Source organism: Colletotrichum chrysophilum (assembly GCF_026319265.1).
Source record: "Colletotrichum chrysophilum strain AFK26 chromosome Unknown scaffold_153, whole genome shotgun sequence".
Classification (NCBI taxonomy): domain Eukaryota; kingdom Fungi; phylum Ascomycota; class Sordariomycetes; order Glomerellales; family Glomerellaceae; genus Colletotrichum; species Colletotrichum chrysophilum.
This window is the reverse complement of record NW_026517440.1, coordinates 62794-82107: the sequence shown is the minus strand read 5'-3', so window position 1 is coordinate 82107 and position 19314 is coordinate 62794. Positions and strand designations below refer to the sequence as shown.

Sequence of the window (19314 nt, the reverse complement as noted above, 5' to 3'; positions counted from 1 at the left end):
TTTAGCTGCTCGTTTGAGCCCAAATACACGTATTCCCGAGGAAATACCTAGATGGGATTCAACCGTCGCCAAATAACAGACTTGCGGATGTAATGTGAATTGATCGGTGAAGTGTCTGCAGGCAACGTCTTGATCTCACGCAGCAAGGACGCAGCATGTGATCATTGTACATCCCGAACTCCTATTTTACGCGTTTGTCCTGCAGTCAAAGCGTATCCGGTGAAGACCGGGGTACTCGGAGCAACGGGAAGTGGGAATAGAGTTGCGAAGCTTCACGGATGCTTCAGTGACCCGCGTGGCTGGAGCCCGTGAAAGTGGATGCCAAGAAACCTTGCTTTGACGTATTGAAGATCCCCTGGAGAACAAGCATTCGATCTTATCAGATGCTATCGATAGCGGGGCTTCGCGGAGCCTCTTCTCTGCTGGTGTTCACTACGTTGCCATTGACGGTGGGATTCGGTCCAAGCGGTCCAGGCTCGGGTGGGCTCGCTTCCACGTCAACGTGGACACAGGCCCAGAAAAGATGCTCATAGGGGTGGGGGCAGTCCGTGGGGGCAGTCCGAAGGCGTTCCAGAAGCAATGTCACTCTACGAAAAAGGGCACTCGAAACCCATTACACTAGACCATGGAGTATCATTGTGAGAGCTTCGATACTCAAGTCATCGTGTTGAACCATAGACTGCTACAATTCAGTGTGGCCAGTCCCCTCCCAAAAGCTTGCAATTTACGGGTGTGCCGTTCATTCTGGGGCCAATATGGCAAAGGCCGGTGCACCTCATCTATGGGTCTGTCTCGTTTCCTGCCGCGTATCCATTCGAAGTTGGTTCGTTCAGCGTTAGGCGGATCTCGTGGTGGATCTGACGGCGTCAATACCGTAAGCGGTACGACATGCCACGGCAAGACGGAGCCGAAATGCTTCGTCCGACATCCTCCGATCTCGCAACTCACGAGAACCCTTGGTATCAAGGTATGAAGGAAAGTGGCGGGAATATTGACGGGATATCCCGTAGTCTCGCCGAGTCAACCCCAAGACAGATTGGATGGAACGTCAAAATCTACACCGCAGCTCAAGATACCAAGACCACGTGGAGATTCAAGTAACAACCCAGGCAGCCGGCGACCGTCGATGCGTAATGTTCTCACAAAACGGCACCTTCATAATCCGGCCAGCAGTCCCCAATCTTTCCATCATCCTGAACACTCAAAACCACGCTTCCTTCGCCGCGAAGAGGATTTCCCTCCCACACAACAAAATCCCCGGAATACTTGTTTCCGGCAGGACTATCTCCCTTTCTGTACTCTTCTAGTCCCAAGATCTTGTTGAAGTTCGTCGACACCAACTTGATCGCCTCTTTCTCACTTAAGCCCGCGAACTTAGCGGCCCACTGTGCCTCCTGAGCAAGCCCATGGACCTTGGAGTCGCCTCTGACTGCGAGCGCGACGAGCACCCCAGCGTCGATGAGTACCTGAGCGGGGCTCGGAGACAACGGAGGACCGGCGAAGGAGTTCTTCTTCTCCCACTTATCAGGGGCACCGCGATTGCCAGTCAAGATGACGGGTATCTTGGCTTCAGCTAGATTTCTGGTAACCTAGGGAGTCGTCAGCAAGCAGTGACTTCGATCATATAAGGCAAAATGCCTTACCAAGGGAGCTCCATGTCCACCATAGATGACAAAGTTCACGGCAGGAAAGTCACGCTTTAGGAGAATTATCTGGAAAATGTCATCCTGCCAGATGGTCAGCAACTGCTCCGGATACAGAACATGGGAGAAGATGTCTCGCCTCGTTCACAGTGTACACGACTACAGGCAGTGCCCCGTTTGCCGCTCGAGCATAGGCACTGCTTGGTTGCGCAGACACCGCCTGCCCTTCCTCAATGGCCTGACGTAGACGTTCGACCCCGGATGATATAGTCGGAGTGTCATCGCCTACTGTGTGGTCAGCAAAAGCAACGCGAGCATCACAGAGAACGAAGCTTACCCTTAGCTTCCTGCCCGATGGCAACGTGCAAAGCAACTTCGTTCTTCCATATACCACCTCCAAGAACAGTAGCGTTCTCCGCAGTCCGGAGCCCGACACTGACACCTTGAAGCAACCCGCCGCCAAAGATTGGTGCAGTGACAGCTCTTGTGACACCGCCGAGCCGAGCGCGGCCGAAACCTCTTCCCCCGAAGTGAACTCCGTACTTAGCAAAGTGAAGGTCCTTCCGTTCGTTGAGCGCGTTGCCCTTCCGACCTGGTGACCCGTCGCCTGTGGATGGCTCAGAGGAGATGTCCAAGATGCCAATGTTGTTGCCGAACGCAACCAGACCGGGTGTGATGTAGCCGTTGTCTAGTTTGATTGATACAATGCTGCCGCCTTCGTAAGAGGAAACACATGCAGACTCGGCCCCAAGGCAGGTGATCTCCCCGTTCGTAACGACCATTGCCAGATGGTCACTCGTGTCCAGAGAAGACACATCATCAATCAGAGCCTCTCTGATCCCAGTGAGAACAATCCGAGTATTGCGTTTCAATGCTCTTCCACAGATGTCTTCTCTTTTTTCCTTTTCGATTGTTGCTTTAACCTTTGGCAAAGCAACATCACTGTCTTCCGGAGTCCTGCTCAAGGTAGCCAGAGTGCTGTCCCCGTCGAGAACCTCGCGACCATCAACAAAGACCTGAACAGTAGTCGCGCCGACTTGAAGGGGATGTGCGTCCCATACGACTAGGTCCGCATCATAGCCGGCTTTGACAAACCCAATACGGTGGTCTTGTTGGATCGAATACGCACCAGCCGAGGTGATGGACTGCAGGGCCTTTGCTTCTGAGAGTCCAAAAGAATGAGAGACTGCTGCTTGGTATCTTCTCAAGCGTTAGTTGAAACCTCGAGCGAATATTTGCCTTGACGGGTAGACCTACGCGAGGTATTTGGCATGGTTGCTTTCACCGGTGTGGTCCTAGACGACAAATGTTGAGCCTCTGAGTCCTCTCCAGGAGTGTTTCCTGGTCCTATCTTACTGATTTCAGGACCACACAAATGCCGTGATCATCTAGAATCTTTGGTCCGCGCAAGTTAGCTCCATATGCCTCATGCTTGAAAAGAGAGTTTTCCGCGAAAGTGGCAATGGTGATGTTTCTATGCAGTCCCCCATCAGCCATAATCCAATCATGCGTAGTTCACTTGATTACCTCTCTTGCTCCTTAAGAAACTCTGGGACCTGCCATGCCTCCAGAGCGTGGTGGAACGCTTGTGGGTGAACACCAAACTCATGTAGCACGGCAAGCATTCTCTCAAAGTCTTCCGGCTCGTAGCAATGGATGTTGACATTGAACTCTCCCCGAAGTAGGGCCACGGTTGCCTCTAGCTCGAGGTCCTCTGGGAACCCACCGTATTCCGCCACGAAGCGAGCGATTCTCACATGCTTGAAACCCTCACCTTCGACATGCTCTGCCGTGCGGCACCATGCGTCTTGTTCCGACTTCAACTTGCGGGCCTTTTCCAGATGCTGCCTAAGGAGCCAAGCATTTCCAAGGCGGGTGTGGCCGTAGAGATGCTTTGGGTTCTCACCGCAAGCCATCTTGAGATATCTTTGTCGGCTCTCCTCCGGGATTCCATGTTCCAGCAACAAATCTTCGACGATCGGCTCTCCATTCTCGCCGGGAGATGGGAGGTTCTTGACCAAGTACCCCTGGCCACCAATGATGTTCCCGGATCCAGGTAGAATCAGCGACGTCGACACGCCGCCGGAGGCAATGATCTTGATGGCCGGATCGTAGGGCTTGAATCCGTCAATGGCTCGGACGAAGGGCGTGATGGGTCCGAGCTGTGGCTTCTCATTCACATCTTCGATTGCAGAGACTGAGGAGAAGGGGAGTTCCAGGTGGTGAGAGTGGATGTCGACGAGCCCGGGCGTCACGAATCGGCGGTTGAGGTTGTAGACGACTGCATCGCTGGGGAAATCTCCTTTCTCTCGAGTCGTTTCGACAGACTTGATGAGACCTTTCTCGAAGACAATATCGACTGCATCGGGGAGAACTACGTCTCCGTCAAAGAGGGTCGCATTCCGGAGAACAATGGTCTGCTTTTGTCCGGAGACCTTGTTCCATCGCGGATTGGATTCTCGTAGTAGACCGTCGCCCTTGATTTGATGCCGAGAAACAGTTTTTCGGCAGGTTTCGAGGCCCTTCACAAGCAGGTCGCGCTGCTCCTCGGTGACGGCAGGACCCTGAACAGCCACGCTGTAGTAATGCGACAAGGAGACGAGCACAACGACGAGAACAGTAAACGCTAAAAGACGTCCTCGGCGCCTCCGAACGACGAACAGTCTCGGCGCATGATGTTGCTGGTACGGCGGGGGACTTGAATCAAAGACACCTTCGCCTTTGCCGACCATCTTGGAGTGCTCGACGCATGAAATCGTCACAATCTTCTAAAAATACTGCAAGCAAACGATCTCTACACAAAAGCAATTTTCGTCAAGAAGAGCGATCCTAATCACAGCATGCAATGCCTCAATTACCCTCGAGCTGGGCTCCCCGACTCAAGCAGTCGCCTTCAGAGCTTGGCGTTTGCTGATGGACGGCGGCGTCAACGTGGGTCGGAATGGCGTCACTTGGATTTGACCCACGTTCCAACGGAGTAACCCGAGAAGACCAAACTCAGCGTCGGGTATGACTTCCAGCGATCTTTGGTCAAGAAAAGAGGTGAAGAGAAGTCGTCGTGAGCGGGATCTTGCGGGGGACTCCAATCGCACCGACGACGTTGGTCAACATGCCGCACTCGTGATTCGCTATTCTTATCACTCAATTGACCGGGCCATCTGCAGGTAGCCGTCAAAATCTGGTAGACACTTTGCCGTCTTTGTTCTCTCCTCCGTAGCCGCCATTTCTCTGGCCGATGACGCGATAAGAGACGCGCCCACTTCCCGCCCACTTCATCCCTGCAGCCGACCGTTGGAGCGGGATGGGCGAGCCCGAGATAGGACGGGTTAAGCTTATTGGTACGTAAGAGACATTGTCTCCCGGGTTTGGCAGCCGTAGATGGGAGGATTCGTTTTCCCATAGAGGTAATTTTCTCGTAGGGTTCTCATTCATTCTCGGGATGGTGCGAGACAGCGCGTCGCTGCTGGCGCGGCAGTTTTCACTGCAGAGATTTGCCAATGTCATCTGCTCAACGAAGATATGCGTCTTGGCTGTCTTTAACCCGAGTAATTTCCATATTGAAGGAGTCTCTAGCGATGGAACTATGAGCGAAACGGGTGCATACCGGGCTAGAGGTACGCGTCTTCGTACTGCAATGCGAGTCGGTCGGGATCCCCGCCAGAGCCCACTCTTCCTTCTTTAGCCACAGCATACTATCAAGTTGCAGATGGTAAGATCAGACGAAACCTCGGGGCATTTGCCCGTTGGATGGCATTCAGGTTGTTGGGAGACTTTAGCGCCACATAGTCACCAGATATCCGGGTTGCTACCGCCCGAACGAACCCCGGTCCCATCGTTCGCGTGAACTACTCACGAACGGCAATAAGAACTGCTCTGCCCTGACTCACCTCATGTCCCTGTACTACCTGTTGTGTCTCATCTCTTAAGGTTCTGCATCTGTCTGTGGTTTCGTCCACCAGTCGTTGCCAAAATGGGTACTCTCAATGAGAAGACAGGCGATACCATCGATGTCGTCGCGCCAGCTGATGTCAACCCTCAAGTGAGTCTACCGGGTACGATCATCTTCTGTTGGCATCAACTAATAACTTCACAGCGTGAGAGCTTCGATGAGAAGATTTCTGTTGATGAAGTGGCAAAGTAAGTCTACATTTCACCTACGCAAGATCATCCAACTCACAAATCGCCAGACAACTGAATGCTACACCCGAAGAGGTCCTCGAAGCAAGAGAACACTCCCGCAGCCTCTCCCTCCAAGAAACCCGTGAAGTAGCTGCCACCCAACCCAGCCATTCTCCCACGCCCCTCACACTTAACCCAGGCCGCCGAAAGACTCGTCTCCCAACACAACCTCGACCCAAACTTCCCCGCCGGCGCCCTCGAACGCCTCAAAGCCTTCCTCGCCAACGACGATATCCTGACCAACCCAGACTCCCACGCCCGCGAAATCTCCGAAGCCAAGGTCGAGGTCTCGCTGCTCACCATCAATAGTCCCTACGCTGAGGTCCGCGCCGTCGTCGACCCACACGATGACCCCAGCCTGCCCGTCTCCACGATCCGCGCCTGGGTCATCGGGCTCGCGTTCGTGGTGTTCATCGCCTTCATCAACCAGCTCTTTAGCGTACGTCAGCCGTCGATCACGCTGAGGGCCGAGGTCGTGCAGCTGTTGGCGTATCCGGTCGGCAAGGCCGCGGAGAGGTTCCTGCCTGATGTTGGGTTCACGTTGTTTGGTGTTCGGCATAGCTTGAACCCGGGTTCTTTTAATAAGAAGGAGCACATGTTGATTTCGATTATGGCGAGCGTTGGCAAGACGCTGCCTAGTTCGAGATATATCAGTAAGTTCCGCGTCTTTCGATGGAACATGGTGTTGGTTATCTGACAAGATCCGCCTCAGTCTTCACCCAATGGATGGATCGCTACTTTGGGCAAAAGTACGCCAAGTCATTCAGCTACCAAATCCTTCTGGCTCTCTCCACGAACTTGATGGGTTTCGGTTTGGCTGGTCTGTGCAGGCGTTTCTTGGTGTACCCAGCCTTTTGTCTATGGCCGGCATCATTGGTCACCATTGCTCTGAATAGCTCGCTTCATAACGGTAGGCCAAGTCATAGAAACATGTTCATTATGATAGTCGCAGAACACTGATCCTGTAACAGAGACAAACCACCCGGTCGCCGGCCCCTTCAAGAAGATCTACAGCATATCCCGCTACCGCTTCTTCTTGGCTGCCTTCGCCTGCATGTTCGTCTGGTTCTGGTTCCCAGACTACATCTTCGGCGCCCTCTCACTCTTCAACTGGGTCGCGTGGATTGCGCCCGATAACTTCACCCTCACCGCCATCACCGGTGTTCGCAAAGGTCTCGGTTTCAACCCTCTGCCGACCTTCGACTGGAACGTCGCAACCCACGTCGTCCAGCCCCTTGTCGTCCCCTTCCGCGTCACGTTCAACACATTCATCGGCGTCTTCATCGGCGGCATCACGATCATCGGGCTGTACTGGACGAATGCGTACAACACAGCCTACCTCCCGATCAACTCGAACCTCATGTATAACCACTTCGGTGGCTCTTACAACGTTTCCAAGATCCTTGATAGCCGGGGGTGGTTGGATGAGGCCAAGTACCAAGCCTACTCCCCCGTCTACCTGGCCGCCAGCAGCATCACTATGTATTATTATTTCTTCGCCGTCTACGCCGCGACAATCTCCTATGCGATCCTCTTTCATCGCCACGACATTGCGCTGGGCTTCAAGAGTCTGCTCCGGAGCTTCAAGAAGGAGGCGTCGCAGGACTTCAAGGATGTCCACACCAGGATGATGTCGAACTATCCCGAAGGTACCGGGATCTTCCTTGCCTCTTTTCACTACTTGAGCTGACCGATAACAGTTCCCGAGTGGTATTACCTCATCCTCAACCTGCTCGCAATTGCATTCGGTGTCGCGGCCGTTGCTGCTTGGCCTACTGAGGTAGACTCCCAACTCATATGCTCCATCCAGCGCCATGGCTAAACGTTCTTTAGACCAGCGTCGGCGTCGTCTTCTTCGGCATCGCGCTCGCCCTTGTCTTCGTCATCCCCACTGGTATCATCTTCGCCACGACCGGAATGGAGGTTGAGTTCAAGTAAGTCAACCTAAACCTCTGATGCATTTCATAGACTAATAGAACGGTAGTGTGCTGGCCGAGTTCATCGGCGGTGCATGGGAACCCGGCAATGCTCTCGCCATGAACTTCTTCAAGTGCTTCGGGTAAGACGTCCAAACATCTCAACTCTCACAACTATGCGGCTCACAAATGTTTCCAGCTACGTCACAACCGCCCACGCCCTCGACTTCGCCAATGACCTGAAGCTAGCCCACTACCTCAAGATCCCCCAGCGCCACACCTTCGCCGCCCAAGTCGTCGCCGTCTTCGTCTCCGCCTTCGTCTGCACGGGCGTCATGAACTTTCAGATTGAAAATATCCCCGACCTCTGTTCGACGTAAGGAACTCCTCACACCAATTCCCCCATCTCGTGCTAATAATCCTCGCTACAGCAATCAGAAAGACCGCTTCTCCTGCCCCGGCGTCAACACCTACTTCACCGCCGCAGTCCTCTTCGGCAGCCTGGGCGCCCGCAAGGTCTTCGGCTCCGGCGGCATCTACACCGCTCTCCTCTCCGCCTTCCCCGTCGGCTTCGCCATCCCGATCCTCTTTTACGTCTTCCAGAGGCGCTTCCCGCGCACGCACTGGGTCGCCAAGATCCACCCCGTCATGATCCTCAGCGGCGGCATCAGCTGGTCTCCCGTGAGTCAAAAGCCGTCTCCCCCCTTGCTCTTCTTAGTTTCTGATTTAACCTGCAGTACAACATCGCGTACATGTGGCCCGCCGTCATACCCGGCTGGCTGAGCATGGTCTACCTCCGCCAGCGCTACCTCGCCTTCTGGTCAAAGTACAACTACGTCCTGTCAGCCGCCCTTTCGACTGCGATCGCAATCGCTGCGGTGGTCATCTTCTTTGCGGTGAGCTATCACGGGTTCGAGGTCAACTGGTGGGGCAACGACTCGGAGAAGGGCTGCGAGGCGACGGCTTGCACGAGGCTCAAGCTGCCCAAGGGGAAGTACTTTGGCCCTCGCATCGGGACGTATGCCGGATAGCCTCCGCCCACCGCCTTGTTGTCCACCCAACATGTACACATCTTCACACCGCAACTCGACGTCTAGTAGAACAAAAAAAGAAGAAATGGCTTCAAGATATACAGTGAATCGAAGTCTCAATTCCCCAGGAACTCTCCCCCAACCCACTATAAAAAAAAGGAGGTTCCCCTTCCCCATCTCCGCCTTCGTCCAGAAGATCCCGACCAAACATTGCCCAAGACAAGTCCCAGCTTCACGGTCCAGCCAGGCCCCTCCATCGCGATCCCCTAAACCCCAGCATCCTCAACAGCTTAGACGAACCCCCCGCTCCCCAACTCCCCTCACTCCTCATCCTCCCCATCGACCGAAAACGGCGCCAAAGGCGGCACACTCTCCTGCGGCGCCTTCCTCCTCGTCAAATCCCCTCCTTCCCTCCTCTCCTTGCTCCCCGTCGAAAACGGGTTCAACGGCGGCACCTCCTCCGGGTCCTTCTTCTTCCGCGCCTCCAGCACGTCTCGCTTGCCGCCCTTGCTCTTCGTGCTGAACGGGTTGAGCGGCGGCACGGGGTTGCTGCCGCCCTTGCCGTCGCCGTCCTTGCGCCGGCGGAGGTACTCCGCGTCGCGGGCGTTGTGGAAGCGCACCGGCGGCGCGCGCTTGAGCTGCTGCGGGACGACGGGGGTGCCGAGCTCTTCGCGGCGGATGAAGGAGACTACACCGCCTATGGCTTCGGTGGCGCGGTTTTGGAGGGAGGAGAGGGGGCTGTTGGGGTTTGGTGTTAGTCGACGGTCTCTTTGGAGATAGGTGTGGTTGAGGAGGAGAGATATACCCAGACTCAACGGGCACGGCGCCAACGCCGGCCACGGCGGCAGTAATGACAGCAAAAGCAGAGAACTTCATGATGTATATGCTCTAAAACGACCGTTCCAAGTGTTCTTCAAGAAAGTAGAGTATGTCCTTTGAAACGAAAAGAAGAGAAAAGAGATAATCTGCTCCGGGCGGGTGTAGTAAAGTTGGTATAGTTGAAAAGAAAAGAAATGGTAAACTGAATGATGGGACGCTTGGTCTCTTCGATGAAGGGGAGTGTAATTCAAAATAATCCATGTAACTGCTCACTTCAAATTCTCATCCGACATCAGACGGCAAAGACTTGGAAAGCAACAAGCAAACAGGCCAAACTGACACAACACAGGACGAATCTTCCCTTTATCTACCGACCAGTTACACCAGCTGGCCCTTTCCCCGGTTACATTCCCACTTCTTTTCTTAGGCACGCTCAACACGAACCCGTCCATGGCACAAGCCCATCTATCTGGAATCCCGGTCCCATCACCGAGAAAAAGGGCTGACGAACGTACAGACCCTTGTCCACAGCCCTAGACAACGTGGCGCGCCCGTTCGAGCACGTCATATCGCCCAAGGAAGGACCCTTACCGTCACTTTCAATAAGATGCGCCCTTTTGCCTTTTTCCAACAAGCGCGTTTCCACAGTTTCAGCCCGCGACAATTCCACACTTCTGTCTTCACCACAGACCAACAAGCGCCGCCGTCACTTCGCAAGTCCGCAGACAGCACACACGTGTCTCCCAATTCAGCTGATGCCTCGTCTCATTGCAGAGGCCAAGACAACTCAGCCTTCTCCTGCGCGCGAAGAAAAATGTCCCCGACTCACGTCTCGCCGTGCCCAACTCGCCCCCCGACTCGCGAGCGCACGGAACCGCGTCCGACTCAGATTCGGTTCAGACTTCTTCAGCCCACGACTCAAGTGCCAGCAGCGTCTCCAAAAACAGCACGCGGAAAACGTTACCCATGCCCCAAAAAACCCAAAAATCATCCGACCAATTCGTCTGAAGCAATCCGGTCTAGCCGACCACTACCAATCGAACCTTTTCACTTCTCCTCTCGTAATCGAGATATTAAACGGTCTGAGAAAGATTATCTGCCCATTCGCTTGCGTGACGCTCCATACCATACCATTCTGAGCCATACCATTCTGAGATCGTTCCCCAAACTCTGCTCTGCTCTCCAAATCACGAAATGTGCCGCCGCTCCAACACTACATGCAAGAAAGCTGGAAAGCCTAACTTTCTTTTAGTGACAGACGACCTGTCTCTTCAGCCCAAATTCCCGCGTCCGAGGCCGAGATCTGGCGGAATGCTACCGCAATTGACTCATGTCACCTCAACGAGGACAAACTCAGTTCCCTCTCTGCCCATGAACTTCATTCAACAACTCCTCTTCCTCTTTCTCATGCTCCCATTAAACCATATAGAAACACGAGGAAACCTTTCAAAAGAGGAACCACTCCTTCCAGAATCTTCCTAAACCCCGACACTCCCACAGCTAAAACTCCCCAGTCTTGGCCTTCAACCAACGCACGACGGTGACATCCCCAGGTCCAACCCAGCCTAACTCCAAAAGAAAGCCGGGCTTCGGCATCCAACCCGACCGTCCGCCGCACCCCGCGAACGCGAGCTGCGCAACGCATCCCACCCCCTCGGCCTCCACCCCCAGCTAAACTCAACAACCCCTGCACCCCGGCACTTGATGCATTAGCGCACGTCAGCCGTCGATCACCACTACTGGGTCCGCTCGGCAGATCACAAGGCATGAACGGCTAACGGCGCGCGCCATTTTTGGGGGAGGGGGATTTATCCGTACTTCCGTTAGGTTCTTTCATCTAAACAAGCCCAACACCATCACTTAGTAAGTAGGTACGCGCCGCATGATGGTCGCCTCACCATCGTCTTCACCGAACCCAGACCGGGCCACTCAGCAGACGACATCATAGTAATAAACACAGCAGATAAGTCTATTCATCAGCACCTAACAGAGAACCCCCTCCCCTCCCTTACCGACGCCAAGCAATGCAAGCGAGCGACGAGGCCCAGAACCGGGAAGCCACAGGAAAAAGTATACTACGTACAATAAGAATGGTCTTTTATCTGGTATGTAGAAAAGAAACAGAAAAGTCTCCACCCTAGCCCCATGCCCCCCACGGTTGCATTCGGCACCACCTCAGGCGTAGCGAACCTCGTTGAAGAGCCCGGCACGCACCTGGATCAGGGCAGCGAGCTCAAACAGGAAAGACTGCAGTATAATCACGTTCGTGAGCACATGCGAGACCGAAGCGGTACGCTCCGCCTTCTTCTCCTCTGGCTTTGGCTTGACCTCGGCGGTACCATCGCCGCTTGGCTCCGGCTGGGCCTCTTGGGCTTCTGATGCTTCCTGCTCTCCTTCTTGCTCAACCTTTTGCTCTCCTTCTTCCGTGACCTCCTGCTCTGCCTCCTCATCGTCGTCCTTGGGCGGCGGCATATGTAGAGTCGGCTTCTTCCCGAGATCCAGCGGGATGGCCTCGACCTTGCCAGGAATGCCGACCTTACGCGCGAGAATACTTTGGTCAATCGCTGCAAACGCAGCTGCCTGGCTGGCCACGGGGTCTCTAGGCCCATGCGACGAACCAGTTTCATCTGTCACGCTTCTTGGGGCATGGTCGTAGGGAGTGTCTTTTGGTGGGGGAAGAGGCCGGGACGTCGGGGTAGACAGACCATATCCGCCTGATAGACTGCCCGGGGCCGGGCTGTTAGTCCCGGAACCACGGCTGTTCTTTCTTCCCCTGGGGGTTCCTGACCGGGTTGGAGTGCTCAACTCCGAGACCAGGCGTTGTGCAAAACGTTCCAGGCCAGACGGGCGCGCCGGCGATCCACTGCGTGCATCATCCAGACTTTCGCGTTCCGGGGTATGCGCTGACCTGTGTCTCTGCGGAGTCGGCTTGCGAGGCGGCAATGGCGGCGGCGTGGGCCGGTTATCCGCAGTTTGGAACGCCTCTCTCCGGCTTTGCAGGAGGTCCTCAAAGCGGGGGACCGTCTCGCGGTACTGGGCTACCTGGTTACAGAGTTGCTGGAGAACGATGAGAATACGCGGCAGAGAGGACTGGGTCCAGACGGGGCGACGACGACATCCGTCAAGAGCTGCAAGGGTTTGTTGCTCCGCGGACGTTGTGGAATCAGGGTCCGTTGGAGGCCTGAACGACGTCGTTGATGCGTCAGGAGATGTCGGGCTAGGTGGCTGCTCATCGTAAGTGTATTTTTGAGGATTTCGGAGCATCCATCCCTCGACCGTCATATAGCCGCAGATGGCTAGATCCAAAATGGACTCGGTCAGAGAGAGGTTTGTGTCAACAGGGTTCATGAAGAAGGTCTCGAGAAGGTCCAGCACTGTGTTGAGCATGGGATCGTCCGGTCGGAGCGTGTGCTCGTGCACGTCGCGTGGCGCCCCAGGAAGCGTATCAGGAATAGCGGGTAGGTCATGGTTGTTGGTGGAAATCTTGGGGGCGACGAGCTTCAAAGAGCAGGGATGGCCCTCCAGTCGTGTCATTGTATCCTTCAGGACATTCTCGTAGATTTCATCAAAGTTGTCCTGGCCGCCAATCGAACCAGCCAGGCTCATGAGGTAGTCGACCTCCTGCTCATGTGCTCCGACCGTGCGATGCATCTTGTCGCCAATCACTGTTTCCGTGCGCAAGAGCGTGCCCACAGCATAGCGATGGTGTCTCTTAAAAATGGCCGAGACTAGCTGGAGCGTAACACGGATGGTTTGCTGGTTATGGGAGCGCAAGCACGCTTGGATGAGATCAACGAGGTTAAACAGCAAAGGTGTAGCGGTGATGTCGGATTGTGTCTGGGCCAGCATGGTTGCAAGGTCCATGGACTTGCGCTTGCGAGCTGCGCTGATGGAAGCGCGCCCACCACTTGAGGGGCCAGTCGAGACATGGTCAGGGAGACCGAGGAGGTAGTGGAGGATGAGATTGATCATGTCGGGGTGGTCGAGGGATTCTAGGATGCGGCGGAGATAGGTAAGGACGGCAACGGACGAGCCTCCGTCAATATCAGACGACTCCAGCAGCGAAGGGTATCTGCACGCTCAGTCAGTAAAGGATCTCCTGATATCAGACGGAAGGGGGGCGTACAGGAGCTGCTGCAGGAAAATGACCTGGAAGTGTTCCAGAAGTGTCTGCTTCACCTCAACCGACTTGCAGTGGTCCAGCACGTCCTGCCAGAAGAGGAGATGGGAGAGGAAGGTTTCGATGTGGCCCTGGAAGTCGCCAGAGCAGGAGCTGATGATCTCAAAAGTGGAGGTGGGACGCTCGTAGTCGGAGAAGGCCAGAATAGCGGGGAGGCCATTGGTAGGGTAGTCGATGACGAGCTTCCGGCTCAACTGGCTGTAGAGGGCTCCCAGACCCGTCGCCATCAACGTAGACAGGTCACTCTCGACAATCCATTGCTCTAACGACTCGTCGCTGGATGCTGATTCGATGATGTACAGCAGTCCCGTCCTGGCAAAATCTCCAACCTTGCCCTCGTGATGAATGTAGTCCATCAAAATGTAGAATAGCGGAAAGTCCTGCCGTTGGGTCCGGCCGGCGAAGGAGCCTTGGTCGTCCTGGGGATTGACCTTCGGGGCGCCATCGTGGTTGGTCTTGAACCACGCGTGCAGGATGTCGCGGTTGAGGCGGATCTTGGTGGTGATGTTAAACGCCAGCTCGACAACCTTGGCCTCGGTGTCGGAACCCAGGCGAACGCTGTTGACGCCGGTGATGCGGACCAGCAGGTTGGTCAAACTGGCGGAGAAGGTGACATTCTCGACAAAGGCCTCCTCCTCGGTCTCGAGCAGGGTCGCAAAAAAAAGTACGGCCTCCTTGATAATCCACTCGTTGTAGGATGTGGTCGCTATCTTGCCGATGGGCACGTAGACTTGTTTCTTCGCGGCATATTGGATGCAGGGGTGGGGGAGCGGGCGTCGGGACTCGTCGTTGAGGATGTTGGTCAGCTCTTGAAGCCTGATCTCGAGGGTTTCGGCGGCGTCGACGTCATTGGCGAGGTTTGAGGAGGATCTCCAGATTTGCTACGGTAAAGGGGGACTAGTCAGGGTCCAAAGCTCCGGCGATAGGGTCCGTCCCGCGGCAGGGCTCACCAAGATGCGGTTGTATTCCTTATCGAACCGGTGCAAGCGTTTCGTGGGGTCCTTTGCGGCGTCGACCTTGCGGTTGTTGGAGGGGGAGAGCGAAGTGCCCGCTAGGAGGCGCGACCACTGCGACGTCAAAGGTCAGCACGGGGGTGAAGCCATCGCCAGCTGGCCAGCCAGAAGGGGGGCTCCAGCACTCACAAAGTCCATGGTTTCGTCTCCGCAGGCATTTCCAGCAGGAAGGGGAACAGGCTCAGTCGCGCATAGGATCGAGGCGGTCGGTATGTGGCATTCGGCAGTCCACGTCGTTCGGGAGTGTCGTCAACGGTGGTCGGTCGGTCGGTGGAATTTGAGGAATCGGCAGCTGCTGCTAAGGGGAAGATGAAGCGAAATGCAAAGATGGAGCTCTGCTCTGGCGGGTGCATAAAGTGTCAAGTGTCAGGCGTCGCGAAATGTCATTCCGAGACTCGACCGCGTCCTGCTAGCTGGCCGCTGGCCACTGCACCGGGCTCGCTGGCTCCAATGGCGGCTGCGAATTAGTGCAGGGCCACAGGGGCCGATCGGTACGTACCGCAATGCAGCTGCTGCAGCTTCATAAGCTCCCTTTAGGTGCTGAAGGTGCATCCATCGGATTGGTGCCTCGTTGGGCTGCATATGTGGGGGTCCTGTGGCTGACTCGGGCTGACTGTGGCGTTTCCAAGATTACCTCATCTCGCATGTGGCTTGATTCCTCACGATGGCTTCACTTGAACAGACACTTGAACAGAGAACTTGATCAGGAAAGCTGCATGGGTTTGCAAATAGGCGTCAAGGCCTTGGGAGACCATAGCGCTAGAAATCTTCAGCGCTCCGGTCTTTTGTCCTGATTCGGCCATTAGGGCTGGAAACAAAGGTCTGAGATTTCTTGAGCCGTGTCAATGCGACATATGGGTGGTCACGATTGAACAATTTGTGTATTACCTTACCACAAGCGCTGAAGAACAATGTGCGTGGTCAGCGGCCGATCATATCGCTGGAGTATGTACCAAGGAGGAAACGTGGGGAGGGAAATCCTCAAGGTGCATTTCCCAGCTTTACGGAATACAAGAAAGCCTTCCGAACAGAAGGTGTTTGAGTACATGAATTCTCTGCGGTAAATCTTTTTTTTTTTACCCATACCATCACAACATCATACATGGAATTCTGCTTCAACTTACCAGTCACCATGAACTTTCGAAAGTCACCAAACTGGGAGGCGTCTCCCGCAACTCCCCAACGCCCATACTGGCATCAGCTAAACCCGTTCGAAGAGAACTGGCCAGAGTATCGCAATGCGATTTCTGTGATTAGCAAATCGGACATGTCGCAGTCTCAATTATCCATCCCTGAGGGTCCCCCATCGGAGTTTCAATGGATGATTTCATCGTACATCGTCCACCCAGCATACCACGAAGAGCGATACAGAGGCTCGTCTCCGCTTTGCATTCAACTACGATTCTTGTTTGTCGATCATCCCAACGAAATTTTGAATGATCCTGCCATCTATAATTGGACTGATCATCAGCTGGAAAACGCAAGCTACGACAAAATTTACACTCGACCTCTTTGGTCTTCCGACTGCTTCAACCGCAATCAAAGATATTGCCGGCGGCTCGCTTTTGCCCCAAATATAGACGTATAATCCCCGAAGCCCCGTTGCCCTGATCGAAAGGTCATGGATTTCACTGCTCGTTGGATGGTTGTTGGCTATGTATGGGGCCGGTACCGCGCATGTGTGGAAGACTTTCCATTTCCAAAATTTCGACAGATCGGGTTCTTTCGAAACCCTTACTGGTAAACACTTTCATTTCCACGGAGCTTTCTGAAGGGATTTGTCAAACTGATCAATTGGTTTGCAGCGTTCGTGTCCATCAGAAGCTCTCGACAGGACTGAAGTGGAAAATGATCTACGATTTTGAGTTGGGTTCGGGTGACCGGGACCCTCGATACACTGTCTTTGGCGAAGCTTCCGACCTCAATCAATGGCGGAAGCTGGTCGAAGTCGATGCTCGATGTCTTTGGTCGCCCGTCGTCCTGCCAGGAGCTCATGCATCTCGAATGCGTGAGACCCACGCGAAGAAAGTCTTTGTGGACCATGCAGGAGAAGACGTGTCCGAGCATGCGATTGTAGGACCCTCAAAGCCAGGCAGGTCTGGGGATGGAGCTTGATCCAAGGAGGATATATATGGGTCGACAGGGAGATGTAACTATCCTCGGAATGAGCGTACGGATCTGGTGATCCCCCTTTCCCGCGGGGATCACTTTCATGCAGCTCACCACTAAATAGTTCTGGGATGGAGTTTACCATCATTATGGCTTCACTTGAACAGTACCCCAATCCCTTATTCATGTGATATCTTCCCTTTTTCGAATTGAAGTTTTCCTGCTTGAGCGACGGCGACGACGATCATAGATGACCAAGACGACGACGGACAACAGAGACAACGGCGGCGGCGACGACGACGACCAGCGCCCACCTCAAGGCAAGTAAACTTATCAAGTTCAATCAATCAATTATGAAGCTATCGCCAGTCAATCAAGTCAATTATGAGCCTCAAACTTGATTGATTGCCTTGGGGTGGGCGCTGACGACGACCACGCTGACGAAGTAGCAACCAAAGCAAGAGCAGTTCCAGGGATTCCAAAAGTCAAGAAAGATTGAACGAGCTGAGATGGGAATTACGCGTTGCGTGTATTTGCTTTTTGCCGAAAAGCAATCTTCTTGATTTGAGTGAAAACATTTCAGTTCTTGGGACGCGGAAATAGCTACGTTGATATTAAGAAATAAGGCGGTCCATTGGAAGTTGAGCAGAATATTTCTTCGCAAACTTTTCATCAAAGTAGTTGTCAAAGTCTCATAGGCTAGCGCAGTAATAATTGAGTGGTCTTCCTAACTCAAGTTTACAACTAAGCTTGGGTCTGATTAGCAGCCCAGGAGACTGAGGGTGAATGAGTGGGCTCACCTCACACCTCAACCTCTTTCTCCTTTTGAGGGAAGGCACGACTCTGCCTCTCAGCTGCCTCCTGCCTCATCTGTCTTTGTTGCTCTCACCTTTGCCTCGCTTAAGGAGGGTGCACAACCTGACGCGTCCCGAAAAGAACTCGAGAAAAAAACAAAGGTAGCCCTCTTCACTCTGCGCAAGCTGCGAGAATTTTCTCTTGCTCTCACCCACACAAACCCAACTCTCTCCCCTCTTCCCTCCACACTCTCTCATCATCATCACCGTCAAGCACTCAAACACCAAACAAGACTTCACGATGATGATCCCGCGTGTTCTCGTCCAGGCCTCCCTTGCCGCTGGTGCCCTGGGTGCCGCCATCGCCAATGCTGGCCCTGGCCTCGGTCCCAAGACCGCCATCGCCACCTCCTCCGACGGACAGGTCAGCCTGGTCAACACCACCGGCATCACCGTCCGCGACGATTTCGGCCCTCTCCCTGACCACAACTGCACCGACATCATCAAGCGCTACATCGTCCCCCAGATCGACTGCAGCTACTCCTTCGAGAACTGCGGCTTCGACAACCACCTCGAGTACCAGATCAAGATCGACCCCGTCGGCATGTCCAGCGAGAAGTGGTGCGAGATGCTCATCACCAAGATCCAGGACTTCACCGACAACTGGACCTACTGGTTTATGTGCGACCGCAAGTGGAACGCCAACGAGAACGGCAACGGCCTCTTCCTCCGCTACAAGATCGGCTGGCCCTGGCCCGAGGGCAAGGACTTCATGGAGGAGGTCCAGTGGGCCATCCACTTCTCCATGTGCTTCAACCACCCTGTCCTGACCAACTGGGTCAACGAGGGGTAAGTCATTATTCCTTGCCTTATCCCATTGTCTACTCGAACTCAAGCTAACACCCCTCAGTTGCTACCGCAGCAGCGTCTGCAGCACTCGCTACTGGTCCGCCGGCAGAGACGACAGCCCTCCCAGCCCCTCCATCTTCAAGCGCGACGACGAGGACCTCATGGAGACCGGTCCCGACTCGGACATCCTCATGAGCACACAGGCAGCCAAGGAACTCCGCCTCCTTCCCGCGCCCGACCGCACTGTCAGCCACGCCCCTCTCCTCATCGAGACCAACACCCCTGCCCAGGCCACCCCTCCCCCCGGCATTGACCCCGACTTCACCTGCGCCTTCGTCGACCCCAGCAAGGGCCTGACCACCGAGGCCGACTGCTCCTGGCGCTTCGACGAGCCCAACAACCGCCTCAAGTACAAGATCGACATCCAGCCCACCGGCCAGGACTCGACCAACTGGTGCGACAACCTCGTCGCCGCCATCCGCTTCACCTGCCCCGACGGTGATGGCCCCAACCGCTACAAGGTCAGGAAGTGCGAGACCGATGTCTTCGAGACTGACCTCGGCAAGGGCGTCTCCCTAGAGCTGGACATGTTCTCCTGGTTCAAGGTCGACAGCAACGAGAAGTGCGTCAAGGAGGCCATCGAGTCTACCACCTGCGGTATTCCCGCCACCTTCAAGAACGGCGGATGCTACAAGCAGTCGTCTACAAGTAGTAGTAGTCTAGCGCTCGTCTAGGTTATGATCTTGGTGTGGATGTTGACAGTTGGAGAGATGGAATTGCT

At 54.7% G+C, this 19314-nt stretch overlaps 6 protein-coding genes across 6 annotated transcripts; 2 read left to right on the top strand and 4 right to left on the bottom strand.

Moving 5' to 3' along the window:
• Positions 1–1139: 1139 nt before the first annotated feature.
• Positions 1140–2425, bottom strand: COL26b_011847 (uncharacterized protein; the record flags this gene model as incomplete). The annotated part of the gene is made up of 2 exons (XM_053184500.1): positions 1140–1573; positions 1981–2425. The coding sequence occupies 2 exons, from the start codon at positions 2423–2425 to the stop codon at positions 1140–1142; spliced, it is 879 nt and encodes a 292-aa protein (XP_053031568.1).
• Positions 2426–3166: 741 nt separating this feature from the next.
• COL26b_011846 (uncharacterized protein) lies at positions 3167–4375 on the bottom strand (the record flags this gene model as incomplete). The annotated part of the gene is made up of 1 exon (XM_053184499.1): positions 3167–4375. One exon carries the CDS (start codon positions 4373–4375, stop codon positions 3167–3169), a length of 1209 nt encoding a protein of 402 aa, XP_053031567.1.
• A 1238-nt stretch (positions 4376–5613) lies between these two features.
• Positions 5614–8769, top strand: COL26b_011845 (uncharacterized protein; the record flags this gene model as incomplete). Its single annotated transcript, XM_053184498.1, has 12 exons — positions 5614–5682; positions 5737–5780; positions 5831–5909; positions 5962–6475; positions 6535–6732; positions 6794–7471; positions 7523–7602; positions 7656–7756; positions 7807–7881; positions 7938–8114; positions 8170–8419; positions 8476–8769. The coding sequence occupies 12 exons, from the start codon at positions 5614–5616 to the stop codon at positions 8767–8769; spliced, it is 2559 nt and encodes an 852-aa protein (XP_053031566.1).
• A 320-nt stretch (positions 8770–9089) lies between these two features.
• COL26b_011844 (uncharacterized protein) lies at positions 9090–9645 on the bottom strand (the record flags this gene model as incomplete). The annotated part of the gene is made up of 2 exons (XM_053184497.1): positions 9090–9507; positions 9575–9645. 2 exons carry the CDS (start codon positions 9643–9645, stop codon positions 9090–9092), a joined length of 489 nt encoding a protein of 162 aa, XP_053031565.1.
• Positions 9646–11763: 2118 nt separating this feature from the next.
• On the bottom strand, positions 11764–14919 carry COL26b_011843 (uncharacterized protein; the record flags this gene model as incomplete). Its single annotated transcript, XM_053184496.1, has 4 exons — positions 11764–13660; positions 13715–14649; positions 14719–14835; positions 14911–14919. 4 exons carry the CDS (start codon positions 14917–14919, stop codon positions 11764–11766), a joined length of 2958 nt encoding a protein of 985 aa, XP_053031564.1.
• Positions 14920–17985: 3066 nt separating this feature from the next.
• COL26b_011842 (uncharacterized protein) lies at positions 17986–19267 on the top strand (the record flags this gene model as incomplete). Its single annotated transcript, XM_053184495.1, has 2 exons — positions 17986–18533; positions 18595–19267. The coding sequence occupies 2 exons, from the start codon at positions 17986–17988 to the stop codon at positions 19265–19267; spliced, it is 1221 nt and encodes a 406-aa protein (XP_053031563.1).
• Positions 19268–19314: the final 47 nt, after the last annotated feature.